Source organism: Heteronotia binoei, chromosome 7, assembly GCF_032191835.1.
Source record: "Heteronotia binoei isolate CCM8104 ecotype False Entrance Well chromosome 7, APGP_CSIRO_Hbin_v1, whole genome shotgun sequence".
NCBI classification, from domain to species: Eukaryota; Metazoa; Chordata; class Lepidosauria; order Squamata; family Gekkonidae; genus Heteronotia; species Heteronotia binoei.
Genome location: NC_083229.1, coordinates 73640398 through 73656571, shown reverse-complemented (window position 1 = coordinate 73656571; position 16174 = coordinate 73640398). Strand labels below are relative to the sequence as shown.

Sequence of the window (16174 nt, the reverse complement as noted above, 5' to 3'; positions counted from 1 at the left end):
CAGCTTGTTCTCTTGACAATACTCTATTAGCCTTTGCCTGGCTTCATTTTGTTCTCCAAGGCCAAACTTGTCAGTTGTTTCGGTCACCTTTTGACTTCCTACTGTGGCATTCCAGTCCCCTATGATGAGGAGGACATCTTTTTTTGGTGTTAATTCTAGAAGGTGTAGATCTTCATAGAACTGGTCCACTTCAGCCTCTTCTGCATCAGTGGTTGGGGCATAGACTTGGATTACTGTGATATTGAATGGTTTGCCTTGGATACGGACCGAGATCATTCTGTCATTTTTGATATTGTATCCCATTACGGCCTTCCTCACTCTCTTGTTAACTATAAAGGCCGCACCATTTCTTCTACGGGACTCTTGTCCACAATAATAGATCTAGTGATCCTCTGAGTTAAATTCACCCATTCCCTTCCATTTTAGTTCACTGATTCCCAAGATGTCGATGTTCAGTCTTGCCATCTCTTGTTTGACCACATCTAGATTACCTTGATTCATAGATCTTACATTCCATGTTCCAATGCAGTATTGTTCTTTGCAGCATCGGACTATTCTTTCACCATCAGACACATCCACAGCTGAGCATCGTTTCAGCTTTGGCCCAGCTGCTTCACTCTTTCTGTGGTTACTTGAACACTCTTCCCCAGTAGCATATTGGGCACCTTCTGACCTGAGGGGCTCATCTTCCAGCACCATATCTTTTAGCCTTTTGTTTCTGTTCATAGGGTTTTCTTGGCAAGGATACTGGAGTGGTTTGCCATTTTCTTCTCCAGTGGATCACATTTAGTCTGGTTTCTCAGCTGTGGCCTGTCTATCTTGGGTGGCCCTGCATGGCATAGCCCACAGCCTCATTGAACTGTACAATGAACTGAACCTCATTGAACTGCCATGACGAGGCAGCAATTCATGAGAGGGAGAAGATTATTTTAAAATCTTACAAATATGGGAAGTTGTAGAGGTTGGTAAAATGAGTACCCAGCTTGCTGGGGGGAAAGTGTAGATGATTGGGGAAGGCAATGGCAAACCACCCCATAAAAAGTCTGCTATGAAAACGTTGTGAAAGCAACGTCACCCCAGAGTCAGAAATGACTGGTGCTTGCACAGGGGACTACCTTTACCTTTAGTGATTGAGAGCATCTTCTCAGAAGTGCTACCTTGCCTGTGAACTGCTTACTTTGGGGGTAAAAAACCTGTATGGACTCATGTAATCACTCCCCTTTAATATAATGCTTTGTTGATTTAGTCTATGTTAAGAATGCAATAGTTATGATTTAATAAAAAGCTTAGCATGAAAGCAGAGATTCTCTGGCAGTATTTATTTGTGCACTATACTCAGAACAAACATAGCATTACTGAGGTGTATCTATGGCTAGGAGTTAAATGATCTAGTGTAGGAAAGCTAACTAGATTCCTTGGGTGTCTTAAGTGCATGTCAACAGAACAGTTGAAGAAGAGTTGGTTTTTATACCCTGCTTTTATCTACCTTAAGGAGTCTCAAAGTGGCTTAAAATTGCATTCTCTTCCCCTTCCCACAACAGGCATCTTGTGAGATAGGTGGAGCTGAGAGAGTTCTGAGAGAACTGTGACTGAATCAAAGTCACCCAGGAGGCTTCATGTGAAGGAGTGAGGAATTAAACCTGTTTCTCCAATGTCCATCACTCTTAACCACTACACCATGCTGGCTCTCTCCCAAATCAGGCATGACCAGAGTAATTCAGAACAATAATAATAATAATACTTTTTATTTGTATCCCGCCCTCCCTGCCGGGGCAGGCTCAGGGCGGCTCACAGCATAAAAATATAATATACATCAACAGTTATAATTATAAAATCATCATTAAAACAATTTACAAATTATATTAAAATTATCATTAACATAGTGGTGCTATAACATTAGGTCTTCAGTAGGATTCAGTAGCTAAAAAACATATCCGGCAGCACTTTCTTGGCTCGGCATTAGTTGAATGCTATTTTGAAGAGGTAGGTCTTACAGGCCCTGCGGAATTGATCTAAGCATCGCAGGGCCCGTACCTCTTCTGGGAGTTGATTCCACAGCAGTGGAGCTGCAATGGAGAAGGCCCGATCCCAGGGGGCCTTCAATCTGGCCTCCCTTGGCCCAGGGATATTCAGCTGGTTCTTTCCAGCTGACCTCAGCGCTCTCTGGGGCTCATATGGGGAGAGACGGTCCCTCAGGTAGGCAGGTCCTCGGCCATATAGGGCTTTAAAGGTAATAACCAGCACCTTGTAACGGACTCGGTATACCACAGGCAGCCAGTGCAGTCCACGCAGCCCTGGCTGTATGTGCTCCCATCTTGGGAGCCCCAACAACAGCCTAGCCGCCGCGTTCTGCACCAGCTGCAGTCGCCAAGTCCGGCACAAGGGCAGCCCCATGTAGAGGGCATTGCAGTAATCCAGTCTCGAGGTGACCGTAGCATGGATCACCATTGCTAGGTCCCGGCGCTCCAGGAAGGGGGCCAGCTGCTTCGCCCGTCAAAGATGAAAAAACGCGGACTTGGCAGTGGCCGCTATCTGTGCCTCCATTGATAATGAAGGCTCCAGAAGAACTACCAAGCTCTTGACCCTATGGGCTGCTTTCAGCAGCACACCGTCAAAAACCAGTAAGGGGATTTCCCTTCCCGGAGCACCGCGGCCCAAGCAAAGGACCTCTGTCTTCGTTGGATTTAACTTCAGCCCACTCAGCCTAAGCCAACCTGCCACGGCCTGCAATGCTAGGTCCAGGTTTTCTGGGACGCAGTCAGGCCGGCCGTCCATTAGTAAATAGAGCTGGGTGTCATCTGCATATTGATGGCACCCAAGCCCAAACCTCCGAGCAATCTGGGCAAGGGGGCGCATGTAGATGTTAAACAACATCGGAGAGAGAACTGCCCCTTGTGGCACCCCACACACTAGTGGATGCCTCCGGGACAGCTCTCCCCCAATTGCCACCCTTTGTCCCCGTCCATCAAGGAAGGAGGAAAGCCACTGTAAGGCCGACCCCCTAATCCCTGTGTCGGCGAGCCGGCGGGCCAGTAGCTGATGATCAACCGTGTCGAACGCAGCCGACAGGCCTAACAACATCAGCACCTCCACGCCGCCTCGATCCAGATGCCACTGGAGGTCATCCACCAAGGCGACCAGCACTGTCTCCGTCCCATTGCCTGGACGGAAGCCGGACTGGTGGGAGTCTAAAGCGGAAGTGTCATCCAAAAAACTCTGTAACTGTAGCGCCACTGCCCTCTCAATGACTTTACCTAAAAATGGTAAGTTCGAGACCGGTCAGTAGTTCGCCAATTCGGCCGGATCTGCTGTACTGTGGCATGTACTGTGTCCAATGGCTGTTATAGACTAAAATATCGCTGTCAAGCATCGATATTTTGCAATAATCAAGCTTTTGTTTTTTAATCAAAGACTTGTTTTATTGAAACTCCATGACTTGCTCCAAGAAAGGATTCTTTGGAAGTAATGATTGACACAGTATTGAATAGTATCTTATAGACTACTTCAAAAGGCAGAGTTACAGGTAACTTCAAAAGAATAACATAAAGATGCAAATTGAGTTGAAGGTTCAAAGGCTACTCGCTAGTATCTCTTTTATGACTAAGGAATGTTAACATCTCCATTTCTCACACATTCTCTGCTAGCTGATAAGACATGGCTGTGTGAATCTGGGGGAGAGGCTCTTTACACCATTAATACAAGGTTACACTAAACATCCTGGATTCAGAGGGATTTATTATGCCTCCACAGGGGGGAAGGGAGAGAAGGGGGGGGGAAGAGAAGAGAGGTATGGAAGAAACCAGCATTTAGAAATAGCATACTTGACAATTGCTACTCTCTAAAGTATAATAAGCAGGGGTGGAATTCTAGCAGGAGCTTCTTTGCATATTAGGCCACAGATCCCTGTTGTAGCCAATCCTCCAAAAGATTACAAAAAAGAGCCTTGTAAGTGCTTGGAGGATTAGCTACAACAGGGGTGTGTAGCCTAATACGGAAATGAGCTCCTGCTAGAATTCCACCCCTGATAATAAGACACCTATCCATTTTATTCATGATAGTGAAAACCAAAGCAAATTGTGAAGATCCCTCCAAACAGGTGAGTGGGCAAATGAGATTCAGTGTGAGAGAATGTAAAGTGATAAACATTGAGGCAAATACATTACTGACTTTAAATATATGTTGAAGTGCTGGTGATATGACTAACCAGGAAGGAAAATAATCTTGAGGTCAATGTGGGTAACTTGAGGGGGGAAGGTCAATTTAGTGTGCAGCAGCAGTGGAAAAAACATTCTGTGCAAGGGATTATAGGAAAGAAATTTAAAAAGGCCTACATCACAATGCCTTTGTATAGCTCTATGGCACAGCCACATTTGGAATATTGTGTAGAGTTCTGGCCACTATATCTCCAAATATGGGGATTGAGAGTGGGGCTGTGTCGCAGTGGTAGAACATCTGCTTGGCATACAGTAAGTCCCAGGTTCAATGCTTGTCACCTCCAGCAAAAGGGTGTTGGTAAAAACCGCTGCCTGAGACACTGGAGAGCCACTGCCAGTCTGTGTAGACAATACTGACCTTGATGAACTAAGAATCTGATTCAGCAGCTTCATGTATTCAGATGAGATTAAAAGAATATTGCTGTGCTGGAAAATGTACACAAAAGAGCAGTCAAAATGATAAAGGGATTATAGTATCTTCCCTGTGAATAAAGGGTAATGTGTAAAAGGTTTTTTACTTTAGAGAAAAGATGTCCAAGGAAAGACTATAGAGGTTTATAAAATTGTGTGGTGGAGAGAGAGGGGACAGAGAGAACCTTTACTCCTTCTCAGGGGTCATTTTGTAGAAAAATAGGTGGTGGAGCTCATCCAGGGATTGTTATGCAGCTGCACCTACTATTCAATTGACAAGGTGGGAAGGAGGAGGTGGAACTCTCAGAAAGGTTCAGGAGCTGTGCTCCTGTGAGCTCCCGCTGAATCCAAGGCCTGCTCCTTCTCCCATAATTCTAGAACTCAAATACACCAAATACAGCTAGAAACACTACAGAAAGAATTCTCTCTCAAAGACTAATTAACTTCTGTAATTTAGTGTCACATGATGTGATAATGACCATTACTTTAACTGGCTAAAAGGGGATTATTTATTTAGAAAATTTGTACACTGTCTATCCAGAGACTTGCTCAAGGCATCTGATGAAGAGAAATTCCTGGAGAATATCAATGGTTATCAGCAACAATGCCAAATATAATTTTCATGTTCAGAGGCAGTAACTGAATACCGTCCTGGAGCCAATAACAGAGGAAGGTTGCACTAATGGGCTGGCTACTCCATGAAAAAGATGGACCATTGGTCTGATGCTTCCATGTTACCAGTTACTTATAACATCTTTAACTTCTGTTTTTCCTCTGTACATATATATTTAATATTGTTACAGAAGCCCAGTATGATTTTCATACTTTTCCTGCTCTGTCTTCAATCACAGAACCAATTGTCAATTTTTTTATATTACCTTTTTCACAGAGGATGGGCCTGCTCCCTCTTTCCTTGCTCCCAGAGGAAGCGGACACTTTGCTTCTCATAATCAATGGTCTGATGGCAACTGCTTTAAGCTGTAAACCTCCAGATGGGGTTGACTATAAAGAACTGAGCTTCATTAGCATTCTTACATTAGATTGACATAATCTAGCCTTAACTCATCTACCTCTCATAAAGATTCTGACACTTTTATTTAGTTTGATGAATCAAATGGAAATCAATGGGACTGAAGGATGCCCAAAACAGTACTATATTCTGCACAAAAGTAGATTTTTCTGTATAATTTTGATGTCAGTTTCAATTACTTGTTTTATTTATGCACTTGTACGCCACCTCCTTTTTAAAGGAAGGAAGGCGGATGTCAGTATCAAAAATGAAAATCATGACTATAATCCAACAAAGAGGCACACTTAAACTGATATAAATCAATAAGCATGTTCAGTCTATGATAGATTGTGATGCACAATCAGCATCGTTAGAATTAAAATGGGCATTGTGCATGGAAAAGTAAATACCCTATACCTAACTATAGCCAACCTCACTTCACTCATATTCATCCTTTCTGCCATTGCCTCTTCGTCCTCTTTACCTTAGCTCTTTCTACCAATTTTGGCTGCAAGTTTTTAAACAAGGAATTGACATTTTTGCTTATGAAAATCTGTGAATCATCACATACTTTAATGTTTTGTTGTAAATAATAACATGCAAATGATTAAATGCCTTTCTGAAAAGCCTTTCCTTCTTCTACAGCTGAATTCCAGCAAGCCTCCCTTGTGATAAAAGGTTAATAGATCTAGGCTTCTTCAGAGAAAGCCCTGCAGAGCCCTATAACTGATTCTATAAGGTGCACAAACAGTATCTTAAAGCCAGGAGGACTCATAATTGGAAGAGACACTAAAAGATTCAGAGGTCTTGGGGTGTTCACAGAAAACTGAGTATCGATAGATTCAGGTGGGTATCTGCGGTGGTCTGAAGCAGCAGAATAAAGTTTGAGTACAGTGGCATCTTTAAGACCAACCAAGTTTTATTCAAGGTTTAAGCTTTTATGTACACACACACTTTCTCAGATACACTGACATGGAAGTTGCCATATAGGTAACTACATATAGGTAGAGGGTGAGCAGCAAATTAGCATACAACATAATAAAGTTGTTTTATAGATGCAAGGACCAAATTGTAATAACAAGCTTAGTTTATGTGGTCAACATTTGTTTGGATTTAATTTGGGAAGGGGGCAATTTAGTAAAGGAAATAAATATATCAAAATTAGAGATTGATGGGTAGCTGTACTCTTCTTAATTGTGGAATGCTGACAGTAATTAACTGAAAACCTGCTATTATGCTCCTTCTATCTCCTCTCAAGCATGCAGGCGACCTTACAGCATCCTCGTCTTTAAGATGGGGCAACTGACTGTGCAGTCTCCTCTGTCCACAGACCAGAGAAATAAATTCCAATCTGCCATTCCAAATTACATTATATTCTACTATTCATTACATTACTTTGCAATCTATTATTCTACTCTACTATTCCAAATAAGAAATAAAGAGTATGTATAGCCCTTCTGAGGAATTGGTGCGAATACAGTTGTAAGGACTGAAGGAGATTAGCATATCTCTCTCTCTCTCTCTCTCTGTCTCTCGGCTTGGCTTCGCGAACAAAGATTTAAGAAGGGTGCAATAGTCCACGTCTGCTGCAGGCTCGCTGGTGGCTGACAAGACCAATGCAGGACAGGCAGGTCCGGCCACAGTGGCTGCAGGGAAAAGTCTGATTTAGGGTTGGTGCTGTAGCAGTGCGATTCTTCCTCAATCTCCTTTTGTCCTCAAGACCAGCTATGCGTGCATTCTCAAAGGAAGAGACAGCCTGGTGGATGGTGTGCCTCCATGCTTTGCGATCTGAGGCTAGGTCAGACCACTGGTGATGGTTGATGCGACAGGTGCCAAGGGATTTCTTCAAGGAGTCCTTGTACCTCTTCTTTGGTGCCCCTCTATTTCGATGGCCGGTGGAGAGTTAGCATATGTAGTGAGATAAGAAACCAACATCCCTGTTAAGTCCTGGAGGTTCCATTGTTCTTCATGTTGAGAGCCAGTTTGGTGTAGTGGTTAAGTGCATGGACTCTTATCTGGGAGAACCGGGTTTGATTCCCCACTCCTCCACTTGCACCTGCTGGAATGGCCTTGAGTTAGCCATAGCTATCACAGAGGTTGTCCTTGAAAGGGCAGCTGCTGTGAGAGCCCTCTCAGCCCCACCCACCTCACAGGGTGTCTGTTGTGGGCGGAAAAGATAAAGGAGATTATGAGCTGCTCTGAGTCTCTGATTCAGAGAGCACGGTGGGGTATAAATCTGCAATTCTTGTAATAATTTGTAACTCAGCAATTTCCCTTTCAATCTGCTCCTGACGTTCCTTTGCAATAAAACAGCTACTTGGAGATCACTCATTTAGTGTCTTGGAAGGCTGAAGTGTTCTCCTACAGGTTTCTCAGTCTTATGATTTTTGATGTCAGATTTGTGCCCATTTATCCTTTGGCACAGAGTTTGTCCTGTTTGCATTATGTAGAAGATTGAAGGGCATTGTTGGCATTTACAGTGTTAAAAGATGAGTAAGTGAATGAGACTGAGATGGCATAGTTGATGTTGTTAGATCCAAAGACTGCATTGTCTAGGTGTGTTGTGAAGTTGACAACTAGGTTTATTGCAAGCTTTGGTACCAGTGTCCATGTTCAAGTTAGATGTTGCATTATTGTGGGTGACAAGTTGTTTAAGAATGGGAAGTTGTTTGTATGCAAGAAAAAGTCTGCCCCCCCAGTGCTAGTGAAAGAGAACAGTCATTATTCAGGTAGAGGTTGTAAGTCACTGATGATGCATTGAATTGTTTTGAGTTGAGAGCTGTATGTGACTATGAGTTTTGTTCTGTTATTGTCTCTTTGAGGCCTGTCTTGTCTTGTAACAAGCTAGTAAGTACATACAGCTCTCAACCCCAAACAGTTCAGACTTAACAACAATATACAAAGGCATTACAATATTGACCAGTTTATTTTCAGCCCCTTTCTTAATAATTTCTAGCATGGAATTTGCCTTTTTTTCACCACTGCTGCACACTAGGGGGGGGGGGAGAGTGTTGACATTTTCATCAGACTTTTCACAACAACCCCCCAGGATCTCTATCTCAGTCTCAGCCAGTTCAGAGCCCATTAACATATATTTAAAATTGGGACTTATAAGTTGGTGTTATCTGCAAACGTGGCTTCTACACTACTTGTCCCACCCCCACCCCACTGCCAAAAAAATGATGAACAAATTAAATAGCATTGGTCCCTACTGATTCAGCTGGTACACAACACTATGGTACAATTACTATTAGAAGCTAGACAGAATATGCATATTACACCCAGCGTGCAGTTGCTCCATCGGCTATCAAGGTTCATGTCAAGGTGCTCCTTATACCCACAAGGCCCTTCATGGCTATGGAAGAACATTTATCACAGTATATTCCACTGTTGTACCCTTGGTCATCTGAGCAAAGCTTCCTGGTGCCACTTTGCAAATGAGCAAGGCTAACAGTTGCCCATAAGTATTCTCCACAGGCACTTTTACAAGTAAATATTTTGTGTTTTCTTATGTTCTATTTTGTAATCTGCCTAATGCACTAAAATAACAAAGGTGCCCAACTTCTGAGAAAAAGGGCGCTGTATATATAATATGGACTGTTCTACTATTCCTTAATTTTGCAGTTGTTACATTGTTTATAAACACTACACTGTTAATACACAGTTCTCCAATTTTATAATCTAGTTTTATTCATTGTTAGTTGTATGTTTTACACTGTTCTTATTGCATTGTCCTAATCATGTAATTCACCTGGAGTCTCAGCCACAAAGGCAGACTATAAACAAAGTGAATAAATGAATCAATTATGCAGCTCACATCATTTCTGAATTGAGCATAAACAAATGTGTTGTTGTTAAAAGAACAGAAGACTATCTTGCTTCCCTAATTTCAGAGATTTTGCAGCCAAATTTAAAGCGGGGGAGGAAAGGCAGAAAGAGCAAGCTGGGAATTTCCCACTAGGCATGTAATAAAACAAGCAGAATACACTAAAAAAAATCTCAATACACCTACGCAGTTCTTTGTACACAATAATCCTCATGATCCCTCTTCAGTTTAATTGCATAAATTTTATTCCATCATGTAAAGGTCTCCATGTGATCTTGATCTTTTGGGGCAATTAGATGAACATGTTCATAACATAACTGCTGAAAAAACTAGTTTAGGATTTCTAAAGGCATATGCCTACCATTTGCGTGTATGTGTACAGTACTCATTCAATATATGTGATCGCCATAGATTACAGAGTGCCATGATAATCCTTCATCCATTCACATAGCATCTCAAGCCATACATGGGATGGCAGGCCACACAATGTACTTTCCACACTTCCGTTTGTGCACTATTAACAAAAAAGTCCCCATGCAAAGAAAGTTCCCATGCAAAAAATCCTTTAGCACAGGGCTGTTTCACATATTACTTATGATGGGTATCAAAGTGGCCACATATACCCATTCCATGATTAGCAAAGGATTCCATCAGATCTACCCCTGCATCCAGCATGGAAACGCTTGCAGAAGAAAAGTGCTGTGATATAAATGATTGAGTGTGGGATACAAGAAAGAAAATTGATTAAGTAAATTTTTATCCTGTCTTTCTTCCAAGGAACTCTTGGTGGTGTACATGGTTCTCTGCCTTTCCATTTTATTCTCACAACACTCCTGTGAGTTACATTAGTCTGAAAGAGAATGGCTGGTCCAAGATCACTGTGTTTCAGGGCAAAACAGGCATTTAAATCTGAGTTTCTCCAGACCAAGTCCTACACTCTAACCATTAAGAACATAAGAGCAGCCTGCTGGTTCAGCTCATCTGGACCAGTATGCTGTCTCAAACAGCAGCCAACCAGTTGTCCTGGAGGGCCAAAAAGGGCATAGAGGCTGAGGCCTTTCCCTGATGCTGCCTCTTAGCACTGGTATTCAGAGATCTATATGGAGATTCCCCTTAGTCACTATGGCTACTAGCCATTGGTAGACCTCTCCTACATAAGTCAGTCTAACCCCTTTTTAGTGCTATTGTCCAGTATGCCCACCAGCAGTACATTCTACAGTTTCATTACTAGTTGAATAAAGCAGTGTTTCCTTTTGCCTGTCCTGAACTTATTTCTTAACAATTTCATTTGGTGTCCATTGGTTTTAACAGGGGTCAGTTTGTAGAAAAATAGGTGGTGGAGCTCATCCAGGGATTGTTATGCAGCTGCACATACTATTCAATTGACAAGGTGGGGAGGAGGAGGGGGAACTCTCAGAAAGGTTCAGGAGCTGTGCTCCTGTGAGCTCCCGCTGAATCCAAGGCCTGCTCCTTCTCCCATAATTCTAGAACTCAAATACACCAAATACAGCTAGAAACACTACAGAAAGAATTCTCTCTCAAAGACTAATTAACTTCTGTAATTTAGTGTCACATGATGTGATAATGACCATTACTTTAACTGGCTAAAAGGGGATTATTTATTTAGAAAATTTGTACACTGTCTATCCAGAGACTTAATCAAGGCATCTGATGAAGAGAAATTCCTGGAGAATATCAATGGTTATCAGCTACAATGCCAAATATAATTTTCATGTTCAGAGGCAGTAACTGAATACCAGTCCTGGAGACAATAACAGAGGAAGGTTGCACTGGAGCTCCTGCTGAATCCAAGGCCTGGGTTTTAATATAATGGGAGAGGGAGAAAAGATCCCATCTTCCCACTCCCTCCACGCCCCAAGCATAATTTTATAAACCTAGCTGTCTTTTTTCCTAGACTGTCATATCCCAGGCTGTCTGGCCTTTCCTTATAGTTAGGATGCTCCAACCTCCTAATCAACTTGGCCACCCTCCTTTGTACTTCATTCCAGTTCTGCAATATGCCTTTGAGACACAGCAATCAAAACTGCATACAGTATTCCAAATGAGGCTTCACCACAGCGGTACACAAGGGCATTACAATATTGGCCAGTTTCTTTTCAGCCCTTTTTCTAATAATTTCTAGCATGATGGTTGCCTTTTTTTCACCACTGCTGCACACTGGTGGGGTTAACATTTTCACTGAACTTTCCACAACAACCCTCAAGATATCTTTCTATCTCAGTCTCACACAGTTCAGAGCCCATAAGCATACATTTAATATTGGGACTCTTTTTCCCAATATGCATCACCGTACACTTACCCACACTGAATTATCATTTACTGCACTGTTGCCTGCTCACTCAATTTAAAAAAGTCCTCCTTTAGAAAGGTCCTCTTCACAGTCTGCGTTGAGTTTCAGCATCCTGAATAAGATAGCATTATCTGCAAACCTGGCTTCTACTACACTACTTGTCCCTCCCCACCCCAATTCCAAATAATTTATGAACAAATTAAATATCATATATTGATTCTTGTGGGACCCCACTGCTCACTTTCCTCCATTTGCCAGTAAAACTTGCTTCCTGACACTTAATCTGTCCTCTTATCCCATGATGGCTAAATTTAGTCCGGAGTCTTATTAAGATACCTTGTCAAAAGCCTTTTGGAAGTCCAAGTATATGATATTGACCAGATCACCCTCCTCCACATGCTTCTTAACCTGCTCAAAGAACTTCAAGAGAGCTTCCCTTTAAAGAAGCCATGTTGATTCTCTCTCAGCTTTCCTTCCTCAATGTACTTCATAGTTCGCAATTTAATAGCAGTTTCTATTGGTTTACCCAGATCAGACGGTAGGCTAACTGGCCTGTAATTTCCTGGATCCCCTCTGGACTCCTTTTTAAAAGGGGGGCGACATTTGCTATTCTTCAGTCATCTGTCTGGTGCAGAGACCGATTACACCACACCAGCTCTAAAGTGTCAAGCGTTTAAGCTTCACAGAGATCTTCAGGCAGAACTGTCACCTCCCGACTTAAATCTGTGGCGCTTAAGAGGATACCAGAGGATTAAAGCGAGGGTCGTGCCATTGTGCGTTGCCGCCATACTTCTTATGTGGAGCTGACCCGGAGATAACCGATCTGAGCTCCAAGCTGGCGGGGAGCAGCGTCAGAGACGGCGGGCGGGTGGTCTGTGGCGCTGGCGGGAAAGGTGGCAGCAGCGGGCAGACGACGGGGCGGGGCTGCGTTCTTCTGACTTACCGACGGTGGTGAGGAAGGAGGCGGGCTGCGAGAGCGAGGTGGTCGGGGCGGAGGGCTGAGTGTATCGCCTCAGGATCGCGGTCTTGCCCACGTCGGGCTCCCCGGCCATCACGATCTTGGCCAGCAGCGCTCGCGGAGGCTCGCAGCAGGCGCCACGCCGGGCCATGGGCCGAAAGCACAAGGCGCCGCCGCCGCCGCCGCAGCAGGACGGACTGAACCGAAACTTTGCCCGGCGAGGTCAGAGCCCGCCCTTCCTTCCTTCCTTCCTCCCTCTGCCGGGTCTTTTCCTCCTGCTACCGCAGCTCGGTGTTTTTGCAAGCCTGGGCAGCCTGGCAAGCCTCTCAACTGGGCTGGGCGCTGCTACTCCCCGCAGCCTTGGTCGCCTCGAGCCCTCCGTTCCCCTTTCTTGGGAGGGGGGGGGCGCTGTTCTGCCGCTTCTTTGTTTTGTTCCTTGTGGTTTGGATGGGACACTGTTGGCAGAAAATCAACCGATGAAGTTTCTTGATGAAGCTCTTGCCCACCCCCCGCCCCACACTCCAATTCTTCGGCAGGGCAGTGCGAGGCCCCCGCTAGATCCCTTGGCTGGAATTGCTTTGTTGCTCAGAAGAACGCCCTATGTTTTGGAAAAGAGCAACCTCACACCAATAAGATAAAATAAAACACTTTAAACATAACGGACGTAGTATTATTTTTTAACATCACTTTTCTTCCTCTGCAGGTTGGGCACAAAGTTGAGCTCTGGAATCAATGGTATTTAAATATTTAACAACAATTTCGTTACCTGTTGATGTTAATAATACTGGACATGAACTGGAAAGAATGGACGTAGTGACAGTTTGGAACCAAGTCTTTACAAACATAGGAATGGAATCACAAAATAGTATAAATTTTATTGTAGCATCATCTGATGAAGAGAGCTGTGCTTCTCAAAAGCTTTTGCTACAATAAAATGTGTTGGTCTTAAAGGTGTTACTGGACTACTATTTTGCAGCAACAGACTAACAAGGCTAACTCCTCTGGACCTATGACAAAATAGTACATTGTACAATGCCTGCATGGCCTAGAAGATAAAATGGCAGCTACCTTTTCCTGGGTGGTATGTATAGGAACTGGAGTTTGGCCTTAGGGCCAGCAGAGACTTGGCTGAGCTGGAAACCTAAAACAATAGCCACTTGGATTCAGGAAGGAGGCCCATCAGGGATCGTTAGGCCAGCTATTAACCTATAGTTGTGTGTAATGGGATGATGGTAATGGGGTTTTGGGTGGGGAAGTTTGCATGCATATAAGCAGGGCTGTTGGTCCTGCCAGACAGTTCTGTTCCTATCTCACTATGCTGAATCACCAAATAAAGAGCTCAGCTCACTATCTCTTGGGCGTCCTCATGCTTTGAACCCAGTACATTTTACTGGGACTAAGTCCTATAGAGCAGTGTTTCCCATTTGCAGGGTCGTGACCCAGTACCGGGCCACGGAAGCCTCACTACCGGGTCACAAGAAATGCCAAAGCTAGCCCCACCCCCAGCAAAGCTAGCCCGGTTCCATCTCTGTGTTGTGCAGAGAGGAGCTGGGCTGCCTCTCCTTCCTTCTCCCCCACTCCCAGTGTTTGAGAGAAAAGCTGGCATCCACTGGCACTTTAGACCCATGAAGTGTTCCTCAGGGTATGAGCTTTCATGTGTCTTGCAGTATGTGTCATGGGTACTGGGGACCCTGCAGAAGAAGCTGAGCCTGCAGAAGAAACTGTGCCCCTGCCACCTGCACCAGTGCCCCTGCCTCCTGCTGGAGAAGATCCAAGCCCCCCTGCCTTGCCCTCTCGGGTGGCTCGTGTGCGTGACCACCTTCGTCAGGACCTCAGGGATCGGAGGAGGGCGGCACACTCAAGAGCAAGACGCTCCCTGAGTTTTGAAAGGATTCTGGCCCTTCTAGGATTGAGGATGCTTGAGTCTCAGCAGGATCCTGGCTCCCTCTCTGAGCCAGCAATGAGCCCAAATGGGCAACGGACAGCAGAGGGCTATATAGCTGTGGGCTTTGGGAGGAGGCTTTGTGGAAGCAACTAGTCACTTACCTGATGTTCTAGCATCAACTTCGGCTTTGGTTTCTGGACCCCGTGACGTTGGCTTTGACTTCTGGACCCGCTGACTTCAACTTCTGAACCTCTGACCTGCGATACCTGGACTGTGATTCGGTTTTGGTGCCTTGGACCCTCTTTACTCACCAGCTACAGACCTTGGACTGCCCCTGGACTTTGCCTGACCTGGCCCCAGCCCGTGACAGAATGTTCTTTTGGGGAGAGTTCCCCGGGAGGTGAGGGCAGCGAAGAAGGGTGTGTGTGTTTTTTTCAGCTGGGAGGGGCGGGGTATGGGCATTCCAGTAGCTGTTTTTTTTACCAAATGACCCCTGGGTAGAATTTTTGCTGGCTCGGGTCATCTGATGGTGAGGAAGGCTTTTTTTTCTTTGCCCCCCCCCCCTTCATTTTTTCTCCAGCTTGCAAGAAGAGCCAGTTTGGTGTAGTGGTTAAGTGTGCGGACTCTTATCTGGGAGAACCGGGTTTGATTCCCCACTCCTCCACTTGCACCTGCTGGGATGGCCTTGGGTCAGCCATAGCTCTGGCAGAGGTTGTCCTTGAAAGGGCAGCTGCTGTGAGAGCCCTCTCCAGCCCCACCCACCTCACAGGGTGTCTGTTGTGGGGGAGGAAGGTAAAGGAGATTGTGAGCCGCTCTGAGACTCTTCGGAGTGGAGGGCGGGATATAAATCCAATATCTTCTTCTTCTTTCTTTCCCTGCAAGTGATGCTTTGTCTGTATTCTTGGTGCTGGGGGCGGGGGGGGAGGGAAGAAACAGTGGGAGGGCTTCTAGTGCCCTGGCCCCACTGGTGGACATTCTGGTGCTTTTTGGGCATTGTATGAGGGAATTTTGGACTGGATATTCCACTGGCCTGATCCAACATGGCTCTTCTTATGTTTATGTTCTTTCTTTCCACGTCTTTCTTTTCTTTTCCTTTCCTTTCATTCTTTCCCTTTCTCTTTCTTTTCTTCCATATTTGCTGGATGAAACTTTTCTGTTCATCATACTGTTGTTGCAGACATAGGAGCTTCGCCAATTAAAAGTTGGCACCCCCAGTTGTAGCCAGGTGGCCTTCTATGAGATTTCTGTGTGAGTGGGTGAGAGTAAGAGGTGTGGGGCAGAAAGAGGTTATTGGAGATTACTGTGGTATATCTCACCAGCCCTGGAAGAGATGGTATTATGAACTTGGCACCATTTTATTGATCCTGCTTTTAAAGGCTGTCTGACATCAAAATTAAACTTCTCCTGTAGATGTTAAAAAGGATAAATAGTTCACTGGCTAAGTATCTGCACAATAGGTTGATTTTAAAGGCATGGGAAACACTGCCAGTAAAAAGCTGCAGGCCCCTCATAAATATCCTTTTTGGGATAATTGCAGTACAAATCTCTGCTGCCTTTCAC

General features: G+C 44.5%; 1 protein-coding gene across 1 annotated transcript in view; it reads right to left on the bottom strand.

The window, feature by feature from the left end:
- The window catches only part of LOC132574738 (ras-related protein Rab-10-like), an 80471-nt gene extending 67523 nt beyond the window's left edge, over window positions 1–12948 (bottom strand). The window contains exon 1 of the mRNA XM_060242973.1: window positions 12715–12948. Within this exon, the coding sequence (XP_060098956.1) occupies window positions 12715–12880 (166 nt within the window). The 5' untranslated portion in view covers window positions 12881–12948. The remainder of the gene's footprint in view (window positions 1–12714) is intronic.
- Between the last annotated feature and the right edge of the window lie 3226 nt (window positions 12949–16174).